The sequence below is a fragment of the Arachis ipaensis genome, chromosome B7 (genome assembly GCF_059453495.1).
Source record: "Arachis ipaensis isolate K30076 ecotype BB chromosome B7, ASM5945349v1, whole genome shotgun sequence".
NCBI lineage: Eukaryota > Viridiplantae > Streptophyta > Magnoliopsida > Fabales > Fabaceae > Arachis > Arachis ipaensis.
In genome coordinates this window covers 129,143,072-129,169,927 of record NC_142442.1, presented here as the reverse complement: position 1 = coordinate 129,169,927, position 26,856 = coordinate 129,143,072, and the positions used below count along the sequence as shown (strand labels likewise).

Genomic DNA, 26,856 nt, shown 5'->3' with positions numbered 1-26,856 from the left:
ATTTTTATGTTTGTATATTTGTTAATATTGTTGTTACTATCGTACTTAGTATTATTGTTAATATTGTCGTTATTATGATGATGATGATTATTATTATTATTTATGTTTGTTTATTTTTTTTGTTTCTATTGTGAATTATAATTTTTTATTTGTTTCAAAGTTCAAAAAATTTAGAATCAAGACATCTGAACCAAGATTCATATGATCCCCGAGTTGAGATCGAGTTACGAGATAGTGGATTCTATCACATATCTCAAATTGGGAGACTTGTTTTGCACAATGCACTTATAAATGCTTTAATCGAGCGATGGCGTCCAGAGACTCATATGTTTCATCTTCCACACGGTGAATGCACGATAACCTTAGAGGATGTTGCAATGATATTTGGACTCCCGATAGATGGTATACCGATGTCAGGATTTATGGATAGCAGCACTAATGGCCTCGAAAATGAATTCATGACACAATTTGGTATTGTACCTACTGCCGCTGATCATAAAGGAAGCAGTGTCAAGCTTGCATGGCTCCGCACCCTAAAGCAGCGCATGCAGTTGGACACCGCACTTGGTAGACAAATGTACATCAAGATACACTCATTATTGTTGTTTGGCACAAATTTAGTTTGTGACAAGTCAGGAATGACAATCGACTGGAAATTCTTGCCTTTGCTCCGAAATTTTTCTGACATTAGAGGCTTTAGCTGGGGATCCGCTTGCTTGGCACATTTGTATAGGGCATTATGTCGGGCATCACGTTATGATTGCAAGGAGGTGGATGGCCCATTGGCACTGCTTTGTATATGGGCTTAGGAACGGTTACCGTTCCTAGCACCGGTGCGATCGCATCCTAGTTTTCCGCTTGCGTGCAGGTAAAATTATTTCATATGTTAACATATTATCGCTTATGTATTGTTTAGGTATATTATATAACATATATTGGTACTGAGTGTTAGAGATTTATTTTATTTCAGATGGATGTTTTGGCGCTCACAGTTTCACAGATACCAAAAGTGGACCATTTCTCAGATCAGGCATTTACTAGATGATATTCCTGTAGATGGGGTTAGTTTTTTTGTTGTATTTAACAGTGTTGTTATTAATATTGGCATTATATTTGTGTTTGTATTTATGCAGTCGTTTTGGAATGTTTTTGCAGTATGTGTGGAACCCGTATAGTCCTAATCATATAGAAAATATTGTAGTTCCAAATGACATTTTGCAGCATCGATTGATGTGGAGTGCACTTGTGCCACTAATATCGTTTGAATGCATTGAGTGGCATGCATCAGACCGGGTGATGAGGCAATTCGGTCTAGCGCAGGAAGTTCCTAGAGAAGCTACTCGTCTTGCAGAATCTCACAACGTGGTTTTGACTGGACCAAAAAACAAAGATTGGAGAGTTGAGCATTCTGGATACATTATGAGATGGACAAACCGTTTGAGTTCTGTTCTGGTTGGTGATCCTGCACTACACTATCAACCATCCGATCAGTATATGCAATGGTATACAGAAGCATATGGGGCTCACCTGCGATTGACTGGTTATGTTCCACAGCCACAGCCACAGCCCCAACCCCAGCCGCAGCCACAGCTGCAGCCACAGCCCATCATACGTCCCCCTTGTATTATGTTTTTCATATTAAATTAATACAATACGCCCTCCTTGTATTCCTTTTTAAAATTTTCAAAAAAGCAATACGCCCCTCTTGTATTGTCTTTTTTTATTTTAAAAAACATATTTGGTTAAAGCAATTCGCTCCATGCGGATTGTCAGCCCCAGAAACATGTAAAACACCACCACATCCAATAATAAAGTATTACACTAAATCCTAACCAATATTAAAAAAAATGAGCCGTATTATTTTGTAGATCTCCTGCCTATTTAAATAAAAAAGTCATTAAATTATTATTAATTTTGTTATGATGTGAAAAAAAAGGTTAAAATATATGAATTTTATTGATAATAGATAAATGGTGAAATCTCTGCTGCCTTGGTTAGTGGTGGCTAAAGATGGTTAGGTATTGACTTTCCAATAATAAAATGACACTTGTCATATTTTAAAGATGGTTAGGCTTGTAGTTATAAAATTAATCATCATCACTAATCCAAGATAGGTAACTAAAATATTTTTACCAGAAATAATTTTAAATATTTATGAATGACCAAAGGTTAAAAAGGTAATTGTAGTTGTCCCTTTGTCACCTTCCATAGCCAATCCTCCTGTGGCCATTGCCACCGATCTGCATCGCCGCCTTCATCTTGGATAGCCTTTTTGTTTTCTTTTGGGCAAGTCCAACCCCAAGCCAAAGAAGCAATGCACCAAATCAGACCAGCAACTTTCTTAACTTTTGACCAGCATGTAACCAGCAAAGAAAAGTGAGCCATTGGATGAAATCTCACACAAATCTCACACCATTAAAACCATTATTGATGATTATTTGATGGTTACAAATTACAAAAGTTGCTGGCCTCCTATCATTCCTCTAAGTTAACAATGGGTCTTTTCATAAAGTCTTCATCCTTCTCTAACAAACCAACAAACTCTCTGTCTTCGAACTTCACTTTGAATGAGGTTGCGACTTTGATCTCTGGACCTGAGAAACGAAAAGGAGCTGATAGTTATAGTTTGAGGGTCTGCGCTGAGCAGTGTCCTGAAGGGATGAAACGGTATGGTTCTGTCTTCAGCTAAGACTTGAGGAGGAGGATGCGGACACTTCGGCGATGATCCTCTTCGGCGATGATCCTCTCCTTAGTTAGGAGGAAGAGGTTTTTTTGGGAGGAAGAGATTGAAGAAGATAATAGGTTAGGTTTGTTTAGGCTTTAATTTTTTGAGTTCAGTGTGGATTTTAAACCTTCTAACAGATTAGTTTATTCTGAAAATATATAATATTAAAACAACGGGTATACTTCGGAGCTAGCTTTGGACGGGCATGGAAGGACCACAACGGGTGAGAAACGTGTGCCAATTCATATGATCTTGCAGCAGCACAGCAACAGCCAGGGACGGGCGGCGTCGTGGAAGAGCTTCATGCAAGGACAGGCGGCAACGCAAAACTCTATGCAGGACCGCAATGTGATGGAACCTTGAGGAGGAAGATGAAGAACGTTGAAGAAGAAGAGAGTTGCCAATCTGGACTTGGGTGGGGAACAAGTTATAGATCCAAGTCCGGCTCGGGTTGGGCTGCCCAGTCCAGACATTGTCCAAGAAAAAAAGAATCAACTAGTAATTAACTCCTCCTAACTAATTTACCGTACTTTATTAGAAAATTTACCGTGTCTTTAACCAGGTCAAATCCTTAGTCAGCTGCAATTCTATCTTTTACCTGTCAAGTTTTGATTGGTCTTTAGCTTTTAGCCAGCATAGCCACTGAACATAAAGGGAAGAGACGGCACCTAGATAAATACATACAACATAATCAACTAAACAAATTTATGAATATTTTAGAAAGCTCCATTGGATGAAACTCTCGTAAAGAACCCCATCAAATACTTTACCATGAATCAAATACAGTTATTTGAAATATGAACATTTTTTTGCACTAAACTTAGTTGGCTCGGAGACGAAAATAACCAGACTTCTGTATTTGGGATCAAATTATTTACGAATAATGATATTTATATGACAATATTGATGTGCCAAAATTATAAAATTGCAAAATGTCAACTACTGGTTATGAAATTATCTTAGTTTTCCTTTTTAATAAATGATAAATAGATTAAAGATATTTTTTGTAGTTTATCCAAATAATAGACAATTATTTGAGATAAGAAAAAGGTAAAATATAATTACAATATATAATAAAACATTTCTTTATTGAATCTCTGGCATAATGAGCAGGTTTCTGGCTCTTTACTGTAAGAAACTTATGCAATAATTTCAACTATGGCAACCCTGTCGAAACAAAACACACACACACCCCTTATTCCTCATCAAGAAATGGCTGACGAATAAATTAACATAAAGACATTAATTACTACATAAATTTATTAATCTACTTATATAGCTTTGAAGCTGCACCCTTATCCAAAAACCATTTCATTTCTCCTTCTGGTGAAAGCAACTGAACTGGCATCTTATCATCACTTTGATCCTCTTTTAATGCAGCATAGACTGCGTCTGCTTTACTGGCTCCAGTAACTATCATCGCTATGTTTGCAGAAGAATTAATCACTGAAAGCGTAAGGGTGATTCTCTCGGACGGCAGTGGTGCATTCTTGACAGCGGTAACCCACTTTCTAGCCTCTGTTAAGACAGGGTTTTTCCGGAACAGACCGGCTACTTGGCCTTCTGATCCCATGTCCAGTAACATGAGATCAAATTTTGGAAGTCTAGTGTTTGGTGATAAAGCTATCACATTACTATCAACTTTGATTTTGATGTTTGTCTCATACACATCAGCTGCAACTTCAGCTGATAGAGCATCATCAATAGTGTTCACATTCATAGCAATTGGCACCTGTCTCATTTAATCATTATTATATCAATCAATTGAATATAAAAAGAGTGGTTAATCTCTTTATTAAACTACTCTTCCACCTTAACTCATGACAAAAATAAAAAAAATCTCGTATCTCATAAATTTAGTCCAATAAAATACATAAATTCAGTTACAATTTTAGCATTTATTATCTTATTTTATCTTATCTTTATATTATCTTCTTATCTTATCTTATCTTTATTTTTATCTTTCGTAAGTAATGTTCTATATATATTTAGTTTTACCTTCATAAGATAAGATAATAAAGACTAAAATTATAATTGAATTTATATATTTTGTTGGGCTAAATTTATGGATCACAAAACTTTTTTATTGTTGTCATGGGTTAAGATAGAAGAGTAGTTTAATAGTCTCTGTATAATGTATCAAAATTAAACTCATATATATATATATAGTATACCTTAGAAATAAATGTGTCATAAGCAAGCTTGTAGTTACTGTCTATGTGAGTTTTAGGCACCACTTTTTCATCTGCCCAAAATACATGCCACTTAGACCATTGGATTGTGTTAGCATATGGAGGTTCCACCAAGGCCCTGAAAATTTTATATCATCAATGTAATAAACTTATTAATAATTGTAAATTATATTGTTAATTATACATGTAATTTATTTCTATTATAGAAATGTGTATAGCATATGTTTACTTGAGGTGCTTGACAGAGTTGCCAGATAAAGCTATAGAGAAAAATCCTCTCTGTTTGATGAATTTTTCAGATAGATCAGCTACATATTTGGCTAAAGACACAGAGATGTATTCTTTGTTAAACACCTCCACGGTCTTGTTATACAATGCCTTAACGGATACTCCAGCATTACCACTTTTGGGTTTCATAACAATTGGTGAAACACCATTGTATCTTAGAGGGTTGTAAAGTAGTGATGATGATTTGTGTTTAAATTGTGGTGACAATGATGATCTTGTGTAATGGGATGGTTGGTGTGGATTTTGTTTGTGGAGCAATTTAGTTTGTGAAATGCATGAGATGGAGAAAGGTGAGGTAGTAGCCATTAGTGGTAGCTATGAACAATTGGAAGATTGGATTTTGGTTGTGTTTTTACATAGTCATTGGGTACACTTATTTATATGTTAAGAGGAATGGATTCTTTGGTTACTAGTGAAGCAAGGAATGGATCCAAATATTAATAGTAGAAGCAAAATATATTGGAGATGTTGTAAAAGGGGAAACAAGTGTAAAGTAAATAAGTAATGATATAGTCTAAGAGAAGCTCTTCAAATTTTGGATTTTAGTGATTTACGCATGAGAATTTTTTTTTTAATGATTTTTTTTTTATGGTTTAAATAGTTTAAATAGTGCGATACTTCTATCTAAAGTTTAAATAATTTATACGTCTATATAAAGCTTTATAGTATGTGAATAAAACAACAAATTGAAAAGAGATATGTCATAAACTTAACTAAAAAGATGTTTATTATAAGGTTACGAATAGGGGGAAAAAGGAATTTTGTGTGCGTGTTGAATTGTATATTAAAAAAAAGTGAAATTTAAAATAAACTAATTACAAAATTTAAAGAATGATTATATTTTGATTTTGTACTTATTTTATATAAATTATGATAGAATTTAGAATTTTTAAAATTTATACATAAATTATTAAAAATTGTAAGAATTTATGTAAAAATTGACTGCTATCATAAATCTCTAGAGGCTATAGGAATTTATATGAAAAGTGACTACTATTATAAATTCTTAAAAATGGTAGAGATTCACGTACAAAAAATAGATATATAAAAGTATTAGTAGGTCTAATAATTTATGTACATTTTTTTTATCAAAAGATTTATGGCTGTAGGAATTACAACGGACCGGCCAACTTAATCACGTTCTTGTTTACCACACGGCATAAGCACCGGTATAACTACGATAGAGCGGTGGATTTCTAGCTGTATCTACTTTGTCCTCTAATCTCACTACGTACAGTAGCCACCAAATATGCATGCGTATACCAGACTTATCATCGAAGAGTTTGATGGATAAAACATTATGATGTACGTCTTCGCGTACCTCCTGACTGTCTTTTGGGGGAGGTGACTGAATGTCTCCTGCATCTAAGTGCACTTCACAATGAACTTGTTGATGTAGTCCGTCAGAGGCAACACACTCAATAACTCCTGAAACCAATCCCATGCAGGTTGTTTGCCATTAATGTACTGCTCGAAGTCCGTCAGACATCCGTTAACGTATTGTCCATCGATAGAAAGGCCTAACTGGTACGCAACATCCTGTAGCGTAATCGTGCACTCTTTGAATGACATGTGGAAGGTATGCATCTCAAGCCGCCACCGCTCGACAAATACACTGACCAGCGGCTTATCCAACCTAAACAAGTGGTCGTTGAGCTTTGCGAGATAGACTAAGCCGGTCATCTACAAGTACGATATGATCCTGTCGTCTAGAGGCATACCATGCTGCCTCATCATGCTAGTGATACATCAATATGACTGCACCGTGATATAAAAAAATTCTCTTAAAACTATGACAATTAGCAAACCAATTTACCAAAAGACCATTAAGGCATTAAGTAATGCAAACTCTTTTTAAGAAAAACATATCCAAATTATATCAAAAATTATCTAAAGCGAACAACTCTACTAAAAATAAATTTTAATGTCAATTATATTGCAATCCTGGACATAAATAACCAAACATTCAATAATTTAATTAAATTGCATTAAACCAAATTAAATTAAATTCTAACAGTAGATAATTAATCTATTATTCAAGACGTAAAGTATAAAATTAAACCAAATTCACTAATATTTAAGAATTAAATTAAATTAATTTTAAATAAATTAAACTAAATTAAATTAATTTTAAACAAATTAGATTAAATTAATTTAAAATAAATTAAAATCAAACTAAATTATTGGCTCGTTAATTTAATGTTTAAGAATTAAATTAAATTTAAAAAAATTAAACTAAATTAAATTCTTGCCAAATTTTTACTACGTATTTAATCTAACATTCGAAACTTAAATTAGATTTACCTAAACTCCGAACAATTTTTTAATCTAGTTAATCACTACTCTAATTAAGCATTGTTTATCACTCCTCCACCTTGCATTTGTATTTTTAAAATTCTAACAACCTACTAAATCACTATTCTAACTATTATTTGTGGTTTAAAAATCTCAATAGCGCATACAATAAAATTCTAAGCGAGTTAACATCATAAACTATTATTTATTTTTTAAAGATGCTAAATTTCATTCACTAACCTCTTCATAGATGAAACCAGTAATATGGACAATGCCGTCCAACCAATAGATACGATTCAGATCGTCTTTCATTTTTGGAGTGAGGATTTTTTCTGTGCAAACTTTCTATGGAGTGAGGGTTTGTGGTGGAGGATTTTAGTGAATGGTAATTCGTCGAAGCAGGTGAATTCAAATTCTTTATATATATATATAGAGAGAGAAAGAGAGAGAGAGAGAGATACGATTCAGATCGTCTTTCATTTTTGGAGTGAGAGTTTTTTCTGTGCAAACTTTCTATGGAGTGAGGATTTGGGATAGAAGGTTTTGGTGAATGGTAATTCGTCGAAGCAGGTGAATTCAAATTCTTTATATATATATAATGTATGTATATGTGTGTGTGTGCAAAATCGAAACTAGTGGATTCGATTTACTACTAACATTCATTGTATATAAATGGAAGCCACTCAATTTGATTTACTACTAGTCTAATTCAAATCCATTCAATTTGAATTATTATGAACACATACCATGAATCTAATTCTAAGCAAATAATTTTGATTTATTATAGATAAATTTCAAACATTATTAAATCAAAATTGACAGATTTAATTTATGCATATATTTAATAGTTTGAATCTATTTAATTCAATTTATCACTAAAATAACTAAATCAAATTTAGTCAATTCAATTTATATATAATTATAAATAAAAATATGCATGTAATATTTTTTTATTTAGAAAATTCAGGTAAGATTGATTGTGAACTCGTTTTTTTTTGCGTGAATTGCCCACTTTTTGTATTGGCCATCTTTCACATTATTTAATAATTATGATTTATTATGGATAAATTTTAAATATTATTAAATCAAAACTGATAAATTTAATTTATGTATATATCTAGTATTTTGAATCTATTTAATTCAATTTATCACTAGAATAATTAAATAAAATTTAGCCAATTCAATTTATATATAATTATAAATAAAAATATGCATGTAATATTTTTTGATTTAGAAAATTCAGCTAAAATTGATTGTGAACTCGTTTTTTTTTTGCCTGAATTGCCCACAATTTTATATTGGCCATCTTCCACGTTATTTTTGTATGGCTCCCGTGTCAGTACTCAGTAAAACACAAATAAAACATAGAAGAAGGAAAAAAAATAATCTCCCGTTTTGTGTATATATTTGAATCATCCAGTGCTGTTAGATATTTAATGTACCCTTTTAAATTATTATTATTATTATTATTATTATTATTATTATTATTATTATTATTATTATTATTATTGCTGTTAGATATTTAATGTTCCCTTTTAAATTATTATTATTATTATTATTATTATTATTATTATTAGTAGTAGTAGTAGTAGTAATAATAGTAGTAAAATAGACCAAATCAATTTAAATTGAACTAAATTATTGTATACTTTTGAGGAGAAAAAAAAGTAATACATGCTTAGTACAAAAAGTTAGAGTTATTATCCAAATTATTTTTTGAAGCTTTTAAAATTAGATACTTTAATTTATTAAATTTTAAAATATATAAAATAGTCTCCAATATTTATTTATGTTAGATAATATATATAGTCTCTTTTCATTAGTCATTAATAGTGATCGTTGACGTAAACATTAATTTATACACATGATCGTTAAATATTTACATGTGTAATCTGGATAAATCAATTTCTAGAATAAAATATAAACAATTTTTAAAACATTTAAAAAATCTTAAAATAATCTTTGAAAAATTTGAACAATTTTAAAATAGTCCATTTGAATTATTTATATATAAATATTCTAAATTAATAAAGTTTAGTTTTTAACTTTTTTTATTTATTTTTCTCAAATTTAATTATTTATATATACCAAAATTTTCTACGTATTTTTAAAATTATAAATTAATTTTAAAAAGACATTATTTTTCAAAAAAAAAATAAAATAAATAGATCTATATTTTATTTTGACCATGCAAGATATTAATTTAATTTAATTTGTACAAAACATATTCTATGATCATTAGTTACTTACGAAGAGGAGAATGAGCCAATGTGCACGGTAAAAAAGCACTACATTAAAGTTGCTCTAAGTATTTTATTTCCAAATCTTCTCACAATTAACACATTTCATCTTATTACTTCACTCACGTATTAACGTATAACAAGCAGGTTCCTCTTTAACATGTAAATCAGAGAATGGTAAAAGCTCAAACAAGAAACCAGGGTACAATAATTTGAACAATGTCCTTTGGCAACATGTATGACACACCTTATTCTTGATCTTAGGAAAAGTTGAAAATAGAGTATATGATAATTAAGTTACGATCTATTTAAATACATTGAGCCTGCACCCTTGTCTAGAAACCATTTCATTTCACCTTCTGGAGAAACCAATTGAACAGGCATCTTTTCATCACCTTCCTGACCTTCCGCCAATGCATTCAGCACTGCATTTGCTTTACCAGCACCAGTCACCACCATTGCTATGTTTGAAGAAGCATTGATCACTGGAAGTGTAAGAGTGATCCTCTCTGCCGGTGGCGAAGGTGCGTTCTTAACCGCAGTAACCCACTTTCTAGTCTCTGTTAGAGCAGGGTTCCCTCGGAATAGACCAGCTAACTGCCCTTCTGATCCCATGTCTAATAACATGAGATCAAATTTTGGAAGTCTACTGTTTTGTGATGAAGCTATCACCTTGCTATCAACCTTGATTTTGATGCCTATCTCATACACATCAGCAGCAATATCAGCTGATAGAGCATCATCAATTGTATACACATTCATAGGAATTGGCACCTGTTAGAAATTAATAAAATACAGAATTACTATTATATCTTATAAAGGTGATATTAATGTTTGAATCATTTGTATATTATACCTTGGAAATAAATCTATCATAAGCATGCTTATAGTTGCTGTCTAGATGGGTTTTAGGCACGGCTTTCTCATCTGCCCAAAATACATGCCACTTGGACCACTGGATAGTGTTAATGTATGGAGGTTCCACCAACATCCTGTAAATGTAACACATCATATGTAACAATCTTTAAATTGTCTATCTTAAATAACAAACTTAATAAGTCATTTCCAGATTTTGATTGTGATCTCCCTGTGGTTATCTAGGAAGGCCTTATATTAATATTTTCCTAAACAAACCTTTTTTTTTTTTGTGAACGGAGACCAAAGAAAAGGGGAAAAAAAAAAACAAGAAGAAAAAGAAGAAAAGGAAAGAACACAAGCTGCCATACACTACATAAGGTCCTCCCTCATGATCTGCAAAACAAACCTTATTTTAGTACAATACCGTTAGATTGAATTCAATTGCAACAAGAAGAATATGTAAAAATATTGCAAGAAGAATATGTTAAAAAGAACAAGTATAGGGAACTAAACTTTAATTAGCTAATTTTTTGTAATTGTAAAAACTCTCATTTTTTTAGAATTTAGGGTTTAGAAATCAAGATTTAAGATTGAGAGTTTATAATTTAAGATAAAAAAGGTGATTCTAAAAATATTAGTTGATATTGAGTGAAAAAAGTTTGTTCCTAATTGAGTTCTGTTAAAAAATATGTAGCAGCACATGCTTACTTTAGGTACTTGACAGAGTCCCCAGATAAAACAATGGTGAACGAGCCTTTCTCCTTGATGAATTTTTCAGAGAGATCAAAGACATATTTGGCCAAAGACACAGGAATGTGCTGCTTATCAAGCACCTCGATGCTCCTGTTGTTCCATTGTGCCTTCACTGATACACCAACATGAGCTCTCTTAGGTTTCATGACAACTGGAGTAAAAGCACGATTGCATCTTAGAGGATTATTGCAAAGTAAAGATTTGTGTCCAAACAATGATAATGTTGTATTATGGGATGGTTGCATTGGATTTTTTTTGTAGAGCAATCTAGTTTGGGAAGTGCATGAAAGTGAGAAAGGTGTGGAAGTAGCCATTCGTGTGGTAGCTATGAATAAGTGGAAAATCAAGATGTGTTGTTGATATTGCTATGCTTGTTTATATTTAAACATGCAGGCTTGGATCCCTTTGTTATTCATGGAAGCAAGGTATGGATCCGAATGTTACAACTAGAAGCAATAATAGTACAGAAAGTGAATTAAGTGTAAAGTAATAATAGTTCAAGAAAAGCTCTTTAAATGAACCATATAAGATCTTACAGATTTACGCATCACATTTATTTACTTTATTGTTTGATAAGCTAGAATTATGAACCTTATATCTCACCTTAAACTATTGAAAAAACTATATATCCAAGGTGATCCACACCCAAACTACTCGGAGACGACGTTATACCTCAGAACTGCCAAAGTCAAAATTGGTATAACAGATCCGTTATACACCTCCATAGTCGTCATGCGAATTTCGGAGCACAATGAAAAGGACGGCTAATGAAACTTCACAATAAATACCCGATGCGGGCGACCTATAGGGGGTATAACAAAAAAGGAACTATATACAACAAAACAAAAAGTCCCAATTTCCAGTTTGATATTTTCGAGATTATAAACTGACTTAAGCGTCGGAATCCTTTTTGAAGTAAAAAGGTACTCCACACTACTCGGACAAAAGAGAAATTCTTGATGCAACGCATCGGACGACATTTCTAGCACTCTTCCATTTGTGGATGACCTATACCTCGAAGTCTAGTTCCATACCAGAACAGAAGATAATTTAGTGTTTGGGAATTGGGATGAAACTCTTGGGAAGATTGGGTACCCCCACTGCTTTTGGTCGATGTTCACCTTGAGAAGATTCAAGTTAGCAATGTGGATCTTGTGAGTTTATCTAAGACTATTTTTTAAAAAGAGACGGAAAGATGAAATTATGAGACAGATATTAAGAGACAGAGATTAAATTAAGTTTTTAGATTGTATTTTTAGATTAACCCTAGTACTATATTTGGTTTAAGATAAATACAGAGATTTAGGGTTAGGTTTAGAATTAAAAAAATAAATAAATAAGAGTATTTTTGAAAAAAAATATTATTAGAGTTATAATCTCTATTTTTAGAAATTTCAGGCTCTTGTGTCTCCCCTCTTTAAAGGTATTAAAATGACTAAAATTTTATACTCAAAACCAAAATTTTAGTTCTAATTTTTAATAACCAAACATAATATTTATTCTGAATCTCCTAATTCCATTCATAATCCTATAAAATAAACGTAACCTAAATATAGGATCAGAAGATCAAGTGAGAAATGAGAACTATACCATGTCGAAGAGGTTTTACCTTATATAAACAATTTATGGTGTGGCTACTTGGTTGTGAGAATGTGGGTGGAATGGAGTGATTGAGTGGGTGAGTAAACTAAAGAAACTATTTTGAGAATTTTTTTTATTGACAGATTTGAAGAAGAGGAGTAGGTGAAAATGAAGAAGGTGATAAAGACCTCAAGGAGAAGGTGAGAATGAAAGAAGAAAGAAGGACAAATCACACTTAAAGGTAGGATATTTTTCATTTTAATAAAATTTTTATACAAAAAATAATGGTATCTCTAATTAAAGTCTTTCTAGAGCGTAAAATATATCTTAATTATTTTTTCTTTGTTAAGGTAAAAATTGAACAAAAAATTCTCTATCTTTATCATTGTTCATACCCTGGTCCAAAAACACAACCAGACTCAAAATGAATAAAACCCAATTAAGAGATCTGATTCAGTCAACATCTACCCGATTCCATAAAGGTCGGACACAGCGACAAAAGTCTGGCCCTACTTATTCAAATAAGTAACTAACTCTCAAGATGTCTCCTATTAATCTAGAAGAGAGATCTCAACAACTTCCCTAGCAAATGGGAACGGTTATCCACCATCAAAGGTAGAACTACTCTAAAAGATGGTTATTAATTCTACTATAAATAAACTGACACCTCAGGTATATTCAAAACCCAATCTACTAAAAACCTGCTAAAACCCTTGCTAATTTAAGCATCAGAGTCCTTTGCAGGTACCACCCCCACCTTTGCCAAAACGTCGAACGGCGGCACCTCAGTACTAAAAGACATCAGAATTAACCCCAAAGGGAGTTTGGACCTCACGTTCAAGCCTAAATCATCATTTCAGATAACCTTTGGAACATTGGCGTCATTGTCGGGGACCTGAAAATTTACACCCAACAATGGCGGATGATCAACCCGAATATGGGCATACGACATCCAAATCCGAGCCAGAATATCACAACGACAATTGAGCATCGATGATACTCCCGTAACAAGATAGGACATGCATCCATAATGGAGAGGGGACTTCACGAAATCCGCAACCCAAAAGGATAAATTTGGAAGTCCACCCACCCGAAGATGCGATAAACTGGAATTCAACAGAACTGATGGGTCTGATATATGGATACCATGGCCGTTTAGAGCATCTCGAGCAAGAGATAGAGCGACAAAAAGAAGCTAAAAGAGACCTAAGAAGGGAGGTGCGTCGACGAAGAGAATTGGAAGAAAAGCTCTTGAAATTAGAAGCTGATCTTTGAGGTTGGAGCAATCACGCAGATCGGAAAGAAATCCCTTTTAGAGGAGAAGATCTATTCATTGAAGAGATTATGTGGGTTAGGGTTCCTAGAAACTTTAAAAGGCCCAACATGGACCTCTATGATGGGATGACTGACCCAAGACACCATTTAAGCAACTTTAAAAGTCAGATGTACTTGGCTGACGCGTCTGATGCGACTTGCTGCAAAGCTTTTTCGACAAAATTAACCAAAGCGGCGATGAAGTGGTTTGATAGTCTACACCCAAGTTTGTGACCTTCTTTGACGATCTTACAAGAAAATTTCTCACTCGATTCTCAATCTAGAAGGCAAAAGTCAAGCATGCTCCAAGTCTCCTATGGGTTAAACAGGAGGTCGGAGAAACTCTCTGAACCTATATGAAAAGATTCAACAAATCTTGCTTGGAGATTCAAAATCTGCCTCTAGAATCAGTATTAATAGGGCTAGTTAATGGCCTCAAAAAAGGATAATTTTCTCAATCCATATCAAAGCGAAATCTGACCTTCCTGTACGAGGTACAAGAGCGAGCAGAAAAGTACATCAATATGGAAGAGAATGCCTAACTAAGAAAACCTCTTTGGTGCACGAATTGTGAATCACACTTTTCACAACGCGTACCACTAACCAGCAAGTGCACTGGGTCGTCCAAGTAATACCTCACGTGAGTAAGGGTCGAATCCCACGGAGATTGTTGGTTTGAAGCAATCTATGGTTATCTTGTAAATCTTAGTCAGGAAGTAAATTATGTTTATCAGTTGAATTGCGAATAAACAATAGAGCATGGATTAAAGGTTACTTGTTATGCAGTAATGGAGAATATGTTGGAGTTTTTGGAGATGCTTTGTCTTCTGAATCTCTGCTTTCCTCTGTCTTCTTGTTCACGCACACACGTCCTCCTATGGCAAGCTATGTGTTGGTGGATCACCGTTGTCAATGGCTACCTTCCATCCTTCCAGTGAAAACTACGCTCACGCGCTCTGTCACAGCACGGCTAATCACCGGTTGGTTCTCGATCCGGTTGGAATAGGATTTATTATCCTTTTGCATCTGTCACTAACGCCCAGCCTTCAGGAGTTTGAAGCTCGTCACAGTCATTCAATCCTTGAATCCTACTCGGAATACCACAGACAAAGTTTAGACTTTCCGGATTCTCATGAATGCCGCCATCAGTTCTAGCTTATACCACGGAGATTCTGATTAAGAGATCTCAGAGATACTCATTCAATCGGATATAGAACGGAGGTGGTTATCAGGCACACGTTCATGGTTTGAGGAAGGTGATGAATGTCACTGATCATCACCTTCATCACAGTTAAGCGCGAATGAACATCTTAGATAGGAACAAGCGTGTTTGAATAGAAAACAGAAATACTTGCATTAATTCATCGAGACACAGCAGAGCTCCTCACCCCCAACAATGGGGTTTAGAGACTCATGCCGTCAGAGAATACAAAGTTTAGATCTGAAATGTCATGAGATACAAAATAAGTCTCTAAAAGTTGTTTAAATACTAAACTAGTAGCCTAGGTTTACAAAAATTGGATAAACTATGATGGATGATGCAGAAATTCACTTCTGGGGCCCACTTCTGTGTGCTGGGGCCCACTTGGTGTGTGCTGGGGCTGAGACTTAAGCAATTCACGTGCAGAGGCCATTTGTGGAGTTGAACGCCAGTTTTTATGCCAGTTTGGGCGTTCAACTCCAGCTTTTGATCCTTTTCTGGCGCTGGACGCCAGAATTGGGCAGAGGACTGGCGTTAAATACCAGTTTACATCGTCTATCCTTGTGCAAAGTATGGACTATTATATATTGCTGGAAAGCCCTGGATGTCTACTTTCCAACGCAATTAGAAGCACGCCATTTCGAATTCTATAGCTCCAGAAAATCCACTTTGAGTGCAGGGAGGTCAGAATCCAACAGCATCAGCAGTCCTTTTTCAGCCTGAATCAGATTTTTGCTCAGCTCCTTCAATTTCAGCCAGAAAAATACCTAAAATTACAGAAAAACACACAACTCATAGTAAAGTCCAGAAATATGAATTTTTCCTAAAAAATAATAAAAATATACTAAAAACTAACTAAAACATACTCTAAACTATATGAAATTATCCCCAAAAAGCGTATAAAATATCCGCTCATCACAACTCCAAACTTAAACTGTTGCTTGTCCTCAAGCAACTAGACAAATAAAATAGAAGACTAATAGGTTGAGAAGCAATAATATCTCAGAGTTTTTGATTGAAACTCAGATCCTAATTAGATGAGCGGGACTAGTAGCTTTTTGCTTCTGAACAGTTTTGGCATCTCACTTTATCCATTGAAGCTCAGAGTGATTGGCATCTTATAGGAACTCAGAATTCAGATAGTGTTATTGATTCTCTTAGTTCAGTGTGATGATTCTTGAACACAGCTTCTTTATGAGTCTTGGCCGTGGCCCTAAGCACTTTGTTTTCCAGTATTACTACCGGATACATAAATGCCACAGACACATAACTGGGTGAACCTTTTCAGATTGTGACTCAGCTTTGCTAAAGTCCCCAATTAGAGGTGTCCAGAGTTCTTAAGCACACTCTTCTTTTTGCTTTGGACCTTGACTTTAACCGCTCAGTCTCAAGTTTTCACTTGACACCTGCACGCCACAAGCACATGGTTAGGGACAGCTTGGTTTAGCCGCTTAGACCAGGATTTTAGTCCTTTGGGTCCTCCTATCCACTGATGCTCAAAGCCTTGGGATCCTTTTTATTTGCCCTTGCCTTTTGGTTTTAAGAGCTTTTGGCTTTTTCTGCTTGCTTTTTTTTTTTTTTTCTGCAAGCTTTGTTCTTTGCTGCTTTTTCTTGCTTCAAGAATCATTTTTATGATTTTTCAGATTATCAATAACATGTCTCATGTTCATCAATCTTTCAAGAGCCAACATATTTAACAGTCTTAAACAACAAATTCAAAAGACATATGCACTGTTCAAGCATTCATTCAGAAGACAGAAAGCATTGCCACCACATTTAACCAATTAGAATTTCTTTTATTAAACTCGAAATTTTATTGCTTCTTATTCAAAAGATCTACTATTTTATTCATGTTTAATGATGATGAGAAAAATAAACTATAGCTTAATTGGAGATAAAATTAAATAGATACTAATTACTCTTATATGACTTCTAAGGTAAACTTTTTATAAGGACACTGTCACAGAGTTAAGGCAGAAATTGGAAATTAACAACCTTTATTCTGGGGGTATGGGGGTTCCTCTGATCCTTGGGATGCTTGGTATTACAGAAGACTTTTGGCGCTTCAGTTCCCTTAAGTCACGTCCCTGCTCCTCTTGTTCTTTAAACATATGGGTCAGCATTTGACTGTGTTCCTTCTGTTGTTTTATTATTTGCTCCATAGCTTCCTGTATCTTGGTGACAGACGTCTCAAGATATTCTCAATATTCCGCTTGAGGAATCTCTGGGAGGAATTCCTGTGCTCTCTTCTTGATAAGATCCTCCTGTGCTTGTTGTCTCTCCATTGATGCTTTAGTGATTGACTTTTCAATTAGGATATATTCAGTTATTCCCATCTTGACTCCAGCGTCCTTGCAGAGCAGAGAAATCACGCTTGGATAAGCCAACCTGGCCTCTTTTGAATTTTTGTTAGCAATCTTATAGAGCTCAGTTGAAATCAGCTGATGAACCTCCACTTCCTTTCCCATCATGATGCAATGAATCATCACTGCTCTTTTAACTGTGACTTCAGAACAGTTGCTAGTGGGCAACAGAGAACGCACAATGAAGTCCAGCCATCCTCTGGCAACTGGTTTGAGATCCTCCCTCTTGAGTTGATTTGGGACGCCCTTTGTGTTGGTGGTCCACCTGGCTCCAGGGATACATATGTCCTCTAGAATCTTATCCAGGCCAATGTCTGCTCTCATCATCCTCCTGTTGAAGGAGTCTGGATCATCCTTTAGCTGAGGTAGCTTTAGTATCTCTCTGATCTTGTCAGGGGTGGTATGAACAATCTTTCCCCTGACCATGGTCCGAAATTCGTAGCAGGCAGTTCCAGATAGTCTTTGCTTGTCAGTCTGCCACATATTAGCATAGAACTCTTGGACCATGTTCCTTCCTATTTTCGTTTCAGGATTAGCTAGGACTTCCCAGTTCCTGATTCGAATTTGCTCCTGGATCTCCGGATATTCGTCTTCTTTCAGATCGAATCTAACTTCCGGGATCACTGATCTCAGACCCATTACTTTAAGATAATGGTCTGAATGTTCTTTAGATAAGAACTTCCCTTGATTCCAAAGTGGTTTTGGAACGCTCTCTTTCTTGCCTCTTGGAGTGGATTGTTTTCCTTTGGGAGCCATGATCTTAGTGATCTCGGAAAAACACACCAAACTTAGAGGTTTGCTTGTCCTCAAGCAAAAGAAAAGAAAGGAGGGGATAGAAGGAGATCGAGGTGCACATGTTGATGGAGGAGGGGGGAGGCCGAACCCAATTTTAAAGGGGTGGGGGTGGCTTTTCGAAAAAATGGAAGAGATAAGATAAAAAGATTGAGTTGAAAAAGATAAGATAGAAGATAGAGTTTAATTTTGAAAAGATATGATAGATTTTTGAAAAAGATAACTCTGAATTTTGAAAAAGATCATATGGATATTTGAAAAAGATATGGATTAGTTGAAAAGATTTTTGAGTGAAAAAGATAGATTTGTTTTCAGAAAAGATTTTGAAAAGAGTTGGATTGAATTTGGAAAGATGGATTTTTAAAAATTAAGGATTTTAGAAATCAGGGTTCTTGATATGTTCATGTAAGAATCATGCATTGAAGCATAAAATTTGAAATTAGAATGGAAATACGTGTGGGATAAATGGATTTGGCTCCTCCCTGTCTTCCTGGCGTTTGAACGCCCAAACGCTGCTTGTTTTGGGCGTTCAACGCCCAAATGCTGATCTCCTGGGCGTTCAGCGCCCAGTTGCTGCCATTACTGGCGTTCAACGCCCATTGGGTGCCTGTTTCTGGCGTTGAACGCCCAGATTGCTGCCCTTACTGGCGTTCAGCGCCCAGTGGATGCCCATTTTGGGCGCTGAACGCCCAAAATGCCCCTTTACTGGCGTTTTCTTGCCATTGAGCTCCCTATCTCTGTTTTGTGTGCGGATTCCTTCTGTAACCCTGTAAACTTATACAAATGGTTCTGTACCTTAGTGTCAGTGAACTTTATATAAACAAATAAAAATAAAAATAGGGCAAAAATGCTTAGAGGATTGATGCCCCATGGCTGGGTTGCCTCCCAGCAAGCGCTTCTTTATTGTCTTTAGCTGGACCTTGCTGAGCTTTTAATCTAGCTTCAGCCTTGAGCATTCTTGCTCAATGTTGCCTTCAAGATAATGCTTGATTCTCTGTCCATTGACAATGAACTTCTTATCAGAATCAATATCTTGAAGCTCCACGTAACCATATGGTGACACACTTGTAATCACATATGGTCCCCTCCACCGGGATTTCAGTTTCCCGGGGAATAGCCTGAGTCTAGAGTTAAACAACAGAACCTTCTGTCTTGGTTCAAAGATTCTAGATGACAGCTTTCTGTCATGCCATTTTTTTTATTTTTCTTTATAAAGCTTGGCATTTTCGAAAGCTGTGAATCTGAATTCCTCTAGCTCATTTAGCTGGAGCAATCGTTTTTCTCCTGCTAATTTGGCATCAAAGTTTAGGAATCTGGTTGCCCAGTAGGCCTTATGTTCCAGTTCCACGGGCAGGTGGCATGCCTTACCATACACGAGTTGGTATGGAGAGGTCCCTATAGGGGTCTTGAATGCTGTTCTGTAAGCCCACAGAGCATCATCCAAGCTCCTTGCCCAATCCTTTCTACGGGTACTTACTGTCTGTTCCAGGATTCTCTTTAATTCTCTGTTAGAGACTTCAGCTTGCCCATTGGTTTGTGGATGATATGGGGTGGCCACTTTGTGGCGAATTCCATACCAAACCATGGCAGAGTAAAGCTGTTTATTGCAGAAGTGAGTGCCCCCATCACTGATTAACACTCTAGGGACACCAAACCTGCTAAAGATATGTTTCTGGAGGAACTTCAGCACTATTTTAGTATCATTGGTGGGTGTGGCAATATCCTCAACCCATTTTGATACATAGTCAACTGCCACCAGAATATAAGTGTTTGAGTATGATGGTGGGAAAGGTCCCATGAAGTCAATTCCCCATACATCAAACAACTCTATTTCCAAGATTTCTTGTTGAGGCATGGCGTAACCATGAGGCAGATTACCAGCTCTTTGGCAACTGTCACAATTACGTACAAACTCTCGGGAATCTTTATAGAGTGTGGGCCAATAGAAGCCACATTGGAGGACCTTGGTGGCTGTTCGCTCACCTCCGAAATGGCCTCCATATTGAGATCCATGGCAATGCCATAGGATTCTCTGTGCTTCCTCTCTGGGGACACACCTACGGATAATTCCGTCTGCACATCTCTTAAAGAGATAGGGCTCATCCCACAAGTAGTACTTTGCATCAGTAACTAATTTCTTCTTTTGTATTCTGTTGTACTCCTTGGGTATGAACCTTGCAGCTTTATAGTTTGCAATATCGGCAAACCATGGTGCTTCCTGAATGGCAAATAGATGCTCATCAGGGAACGTCTCAGAGATCTCAAGAAAGAGGAGGGACGTCCCTTCCACTGGCTCTATCCGGGACAGATGATCAGCTACTTGGTTCTCTGTCCCTTTTCTGTCTCTTATTTCTATATCAAACTCTTGCAGAAGCAATACCCATCTGATGAGCCTGGGTTTTGAATCCTGCTTTGTGAGTAGATACTTAAGAGCAGCATGGTCAGTGTACACAATCACCTTTGATCCTACTAAGTAGGATCTGAACTTGTCAATGGCGTAAACCACTGCAAGTAATTCCTTTTCTGTGGTTGTGTAATTTTTCTGGGCATCATTTAAAACGCGACTGGCATAATAAATGACATGCAGAAGCTTGTCATGCCTCTGTCCCAATACTGCACCAATGGCATGATCACTGGCATCACACATTAGCTCAAATGGTAATGTCCAGTCTGGTGCAGAAATGACTGGTGCTGTGACCAGCTTAGCTTTCAGCGTTTCAAACGCCTGCAGGCACTCTGTGTCAAACACAAATGGCGTGTCAGCAGCTAGCAGATTGCTTAGAGGTTTTGCGATTTTTGAAAAATCCTTTATAAACCCTCCTATAGAATCCTGCATGCCCCAGAAAGCTTCTGATTGCCTTAACATTGGCAGGTGGTGGTAATTTTTCAATTACCTCTATTTTTGCTTGATCCACCTCTATTCCCTTGTTTGAGATTTTATGCCCAAGAACAATTCCTTCAGTCACCATGAAGTGACACTTTTCCCAGTTTAAAACTAGGTTGGTTTCTTGGAATCTTTTCAGAACAAGTTTCAGGTGATCAAGACAGGAGCTGAATGAGTCTCCATATACTGAGAAGTCATCCATGAAGACTTCCAGAAAATTTTCCACCATATCAGAGAAAATAGAGAGCATGCATCTCTGGAAGGTTGGAAGCGCATTACATAGCCCAAAGGGCATCCTTCTATAAGCAAACACTCCGGATGGACATGTGAATGCTGTTTTCTCTTGATCCTGGGGATCTACTGCAATCTGGTTATAGCCTGAGTAGCCATCCAAAAAGCAGTAATAATCATGACCTGCTAGTCTTTCTAGCATCTGGTCTATGAATGGTAAAGGAAAATGATCCTTTCTGGTGGCTGTATTGAGCCTTCTGTAGTCAATACACATGCGCCACCCTGTAACTGTTCTTGTAGGAACCAGTTCATTTTTTTCATTATGAATCACTGTCATGCCTCCCTTTTTTGGGACGACTTGAACAGGGCTCACCCAAAGGCTATCAGAAATAGGATAAATAATCCCAGCCTCCAGTAATTTGGTGACCTTTTTCTGCACCACTTCCTTCATGGCCGGATTTAGCCGCCTCTGTGGTTGAACCACTGGTTTGGCATTGTCCTCCAATAGGATTTTGTGCATGCATCTAGCTGGGTTTATGCCCTTAAGGTCACCTATGGACCACCCAAGAGCTGTCTTGTGTGTCCTTAGCACTTGAATAAGTGCTTCCTCTTCCTGTGAATTTAAAGCAGAGCTTATGATTACTGGAAAAGTGTCACCTTCTCCCAGAAATGCATATTTCAAGGATGGTGGTAGTGGCTTGAGCTCGGGTTTAGGAGGTTTTTCCTCTTTCAGAAGAAAGTTCAGAGGCTCTTTCATGTCCTCTGAATCCTCCAAATCAGGCTGAACATCTTTAAAGATGTCTTCCAACTCTGATTCGAGACTCTCAGCCATGTTGATCTCTTCTACCAAAGAGTCAATGAGATCAACTTTCATGCAGTCTGTTGATGTGTCTGGATGCTGCATGGCTTTGACAGCGTTCAACTTAAACTCATCATCATTGACTCTCAGGGTTATTTCCCCTTGTTGGACGTCAATGAGGGATCGTCCAGTTGCTAGGAAGGGTCTTCCTAGAATGAGAGTAGCACTATTGTGCTCCTCCATTTCCAGCACAACAAAGTCAGTGGGAAAGGCGAATGGCCCAACTCTGACAATCATGTCTTCAATCACTCCTGATGGGTATTTAGTGGAACCATCAGCAAGTTGGAGACATATCCGGGTTGGTTTAACTTCTTCAGTTAAGCCAAGCTTCCTGATAGTGGATGCAGGTATTAGGTTGATGCTTGCCCCAAGATCGCATAAAGCTGTCTTGGTGCAATCACCTTCTAATATGCATGGTATCAGAAAACTCCCAGGGTCTTTAAGCTTTTCAGGAAAGCTTTTCAGAATGACTGCACTGCATTCTTCAGTGAGGAGAACTCTTTCTGTTTCTCTCCACTCCTTTTTATGACTCAAGATTTCTTTCATGAACTTGGCATAAGAAGGTATTTGCTCAAGTGCCTCTGCAAATGGAATCTTTATTTCAAGAGTCCTTAGATAATCTGCAAAGCGAGCAAATTGCTTATCCTGCTCCTCTTTCCGGAGTTTTTGAGGATAAGGTATCTTGGCTTTATATTCCTCAACCTTAGTGGTTAAAGAAGCCTTTTTAGAGGGGTTGTTATCAGCACTTGTGTGTGTCTGATCCCTCACTGGCAATTGAGTGCCAGAGTCAGAAGCTGGAGTGACGTTAGACGCCAGCTCACTGTCTGTTCCTGGCGCCTGAACGCCAGAAATGTGCCCATTTTGGGCGTTCAACGCTGGATTCTGCCCCCATTTGGGCGTTCAACGCCAGATTCTTGCCCATTTCTGGCGTTGAACGCCAATCCTGCCTTGTTTCTGGCGCTGAACGCCAGTTTTGGGCATGGTCTGGGCGTTCAGAGCCAGCCTTCCACCCATTTTCTGGCGTTTTAGTGCCAGAATTATTTTTCCCTGGGCTCTTACTGTCCTCAGGTGAATCTTTGGTGGGTCGCTCATTTCTTAAATTTTTGATGCCTTGAGGTGGGGTATTTAGTGTTTTCCCACTCCTCAATTGAACTGCTTGGCATTCTTCTGCTATTTGCCTTGATAGCTGCTGCTTTGTTTGCTTAAACTGTTCGTCCATATGTATATTAGCTATCCTTGTCTCCTGTAGCCTGTCCTTGAATTCAGCTAACTGCTTTGTTAGAAAATTCAATTGCTGATTAAATTCAGCAGCTTGTTTTACAGTACTGAATTCAGCAGTTACTGTTTTAACCTCTTCATTCATGGAAGGGTTGCTGCTTAGATACAGATGCTGATTCCTGGCAACTGTATCAATGAGCTCTTGAGCCTCTTCAATTGTCTTTCTCATATGGATAGATCCACCAGCTGAGTAATCTAGAGACATCTGAGCTCCTTCTGCAAGCCCATAGTAGAAGATGTCTAACTGAACCCACTCTGAAAACATTTCAGAGGGGCATTTTCGTAGCATCTCTCTGTATCTCTCCCAGGCATCATAAAGAGATTCATTATCTCCTTGCTTGAAGCTTTGGATGTCCAGCCTTAGCTGTGTCATCCTTTTTGGAGGGAAATATTGATTCAGGAATTTTTCTGTCAGTTGTTTCCACGTCCTTATGCTGGCCTTAGGTTGGTTATTCAACCACCTCTTAGCTTGATCTTTTACAGCAAATGGAAACAGTAATAGTCTGTAGACATCCTGATCTATTTCTTTATCATGTACTGTGTCAGCAATTTGTAAAAACTGTGCCAGAAACTCTGTAAGTTCTTCCTGTGGAAGACCGGAATACTGGCAACTTTGCTGCACCATGATAATGAGCTGAGGATTCAACTCAAAGCTACTGACTCCAATGGAGGGTATGCAGATACTACTCCCATATGAAGCAGTAGAGGGGTTAGAATATGACCCCAGAGTCCTCCTGGACTGTTCATCTCCATTTATGTCCATGATGGATATATGGATATAACTTAGACTGATTTACCTTTTTAATTATTTTATTTTATGGAAAGAGGACAACTTAACCAAAAATAAAAATAACAAAAATTATGATTTTCGAAAAAGTGAGGAGAGAAAAAGTGGTTAGAAAGTTTTGAAAAAGATATGATTTGGAAAAGATTTTAAATTTTTTTTTAATATAATTTTCGAAAATTTGTTTTTTAAAAATAGAGAGAAAGGATATTTTTTAATTTAAAGAGGAGAGAGAAAAACAATAAGATAGCACAAGATTTAAAATTTTTAGATCTAATGCTCCCTATTTTCGAAAATTTTGGAGGGAAAACACCAAGGAACACCAAACTTAAAAATTTTAAAATCAAGTCACAAGGAAAACTCAAGAACACGAAGAAAGAACACCAAACTTAAAATTTTTAGAAAACCAAGCCAAAATTTTTGAAAACCAAAGGGAAATCAACAAGAAAACACCAAACTTAAAGTTTGGCACAGGATTTAATAGAAAAAATTATTTTTGAAAAAGGTTTTAAAAATATGATAGCCAATTACCATGAACATAAACACCACGTTCTAACTAACTGAGCTATAAATTTAAAGTGTTTTAATAAGGGATAAATAATAAAAGACTCTAAACCAAAAAAAAAAGGAAAGATTTTTCCTAATCTAAGCAACAAAATAAACCGTTAGTTGTCCAAACACGAACAATCCCCGGCAACGGCGCCAAAAACTTGGTGCACGAATTGTGAATCACACTTTTCACAACGCGTACCACTAACCAGCAAGTGCACTGGGTCGTCCAAGTAATACCTCACGTGAGTAAGGGTCGAATCCCACGGAGATTGTTGGTTTGAAGCAATCTATGGTTATCTTGTAAATCTTAGTCAGGAAGTAAATTATGTTTATCAGTTGAATTGCGAATAAACAATAGAGCATGGATTAAAGGTTACTTGTTATGCAGTAATGGAGAATATGTTGGAGTTTTTGGAGATGCTTTGTCTTCTGAATCTCTGCTTTCCTCTGTCTTCTTGTTCACGCACGCACGTCCTCCTATGGCAAGCTATGTGTTGGTGGATCACCGTTGTCAATGGCTACCTTCCATCCTTCCAGTGAAAACTACGCTCACGCGCTCTGTCACAGCACGGTTAATCACCGGTTGGTTCTCGATCCGGTTGGAATAGGATTTATTATCCTTTTGCATCTGTCACTAACGCCCAGCCTTCAGGAGTTTGAAGCTCGTCACAGTCATTCAATCCTTGAATCCTACTCGGAATACCACAGACAAGGTTTAGACTTTCCGGATTCTCATGAATGCCGCCATCAGTTCTAGCTTATACCACGGAGATTCTGATTAAGAGATCTCAGAGATACTCATTCAATCGGATATAGAACGGAGGTGGTTGTCAGGCACACGTTCATGGTTTGAGGAAGGTGATGAATGTCACTGATCATCACCTTCATCACAGTTAAGCGCGAATGAACATCTTAGATAGGAACAAGCGTGTTTGAATAGAAAACAGAAATACTTGCATTAATTCATCGAGACACAGCAGAGCTCCTCACCCCCAACAATGGGGTTTAGAGACTCATGCCGTCAGAGAATACAAAGTTTAGATCTGAAATGTCATGAGATACAAAATAAGTCTCTAAAAGTTGTTTAAATACTAAACTAGTAGCCTAGGTTTACAAAAATTGGATAAACTATGATGGATGATGCAGAAATTCACTTCTGGGGCCCACTTCTGTGTGCTGGGGCCCACTTGGTGTGTGCTGGGGCTGAGACTTAAGCAATTCACATGCAGAGGCCATTTGTGGAGTTGAACGCCAGTTTTTATGCCAGTTTGGGCGTTCAACTCCAGCTTTTGATCCTTTTCTGGCGCTGGACGCCAGAATTGGGCAGAGGACTGGCGTTGAACGCCAGTTTACGTCATCTATCCTTGTGCAAAGTATGGACTATTATATATTGCTGGAAAGCCCTAGATGTCTACTTTCTAACTCAATTAGAAGCACGCCATTTCGAGTTCTGTAGCTCCAGAAAATCCACTTTGAGTGCAGGGAGGTCAGAATCCAACAGCATGAGCAGTCCTTTTTCAGCCTGAATCAGATTTTTGCTCAGCTCCTTCAATTTCAGCCAGAAAAATACCTGAAATTACAGAAAAATACACAACTCATAGTAAAGTCCAGAAATATGAATTTTTCCTAAAAAATAATAAAAATATACTAAAAACTAACTAAAACA

General features: G+C 36.6%; 3 protein-coding genes across 3 annotated transcripts; 1 reads left to right on the top strand and 2 right to left on the bottom strand.

Annotated features, from left to right (window-relative positions):
• Positions 1 to 974: 974 nt before the first annotated feature.
• Positions 975 to 1,647, top strand: LOC107605853 (serine/threonine-protein phosphatase 7 long form homolog). Its single transcript, XM_088493156.1, has 2 exons — positions 975 to 1,061; positions 1,156 to 1,647. Exons 1-2 carry the CDS (start codon positions 975 to 977, stop codon positions 1,645 to 1,647), a joined length of 579 nt encoding a protein of 192 aa, XP_088349282.1.
• A 2,143-nt stretch (positions 1,648 to 3,790) lies between these two features.
• Positions 3,791 to 5,564, bottom strand: LOC107605852 (6-phosphogluconolactonase 3, chloroplastic). The gene is made up of 3 exons (XM_016307777.3): positions 5,147 to 5,564; positions 4,900 to 5,035; positions 3,791 to 4,457 (listed from the first exon to the last, which is right to left on the bottom strand). Exons 1-3 carry the CDS (start codon positions 5,509 to 5,511, stop codon positions 3,993 to 3,995), a joined length of 966 nt encoding a protein of 321 aa, XP_016163263.1. The 5' UTR covers positions 5,512 to 5,564; the 3' UTR covers positions 3,791 to 3,992.
• A 4,207-nt stretch (positions 5,565 to 9,771) lies between these two features.
• Positions 9,772 to 11,723, bottom strand: LOC107605851 (putative 6-phosphogluconolactonase 4, chloroplastic). Its single transcript, XM_016307776.3, has 3 exons — positions 11,307 to 11,723; positions 10,597 to 10,732; positions 9,772 to 10,514 (listed from the first exon to the last, which is right to left on the bottom strand). Exons 1-3 carry the CDS (start codon positions 11,663 to 11,665, stop codon positions 10,038 to 10,040), a joined length of 972 nt encoding a protein of 323 aa, XP_016163262.1. The 5' UTR covers positions 11,666 to 11,723; the 3' UTR covers positions 9,772 to 10,037.
• Positions 11,724 to 26,856: the final 15,133 nt, after the last annotated feature.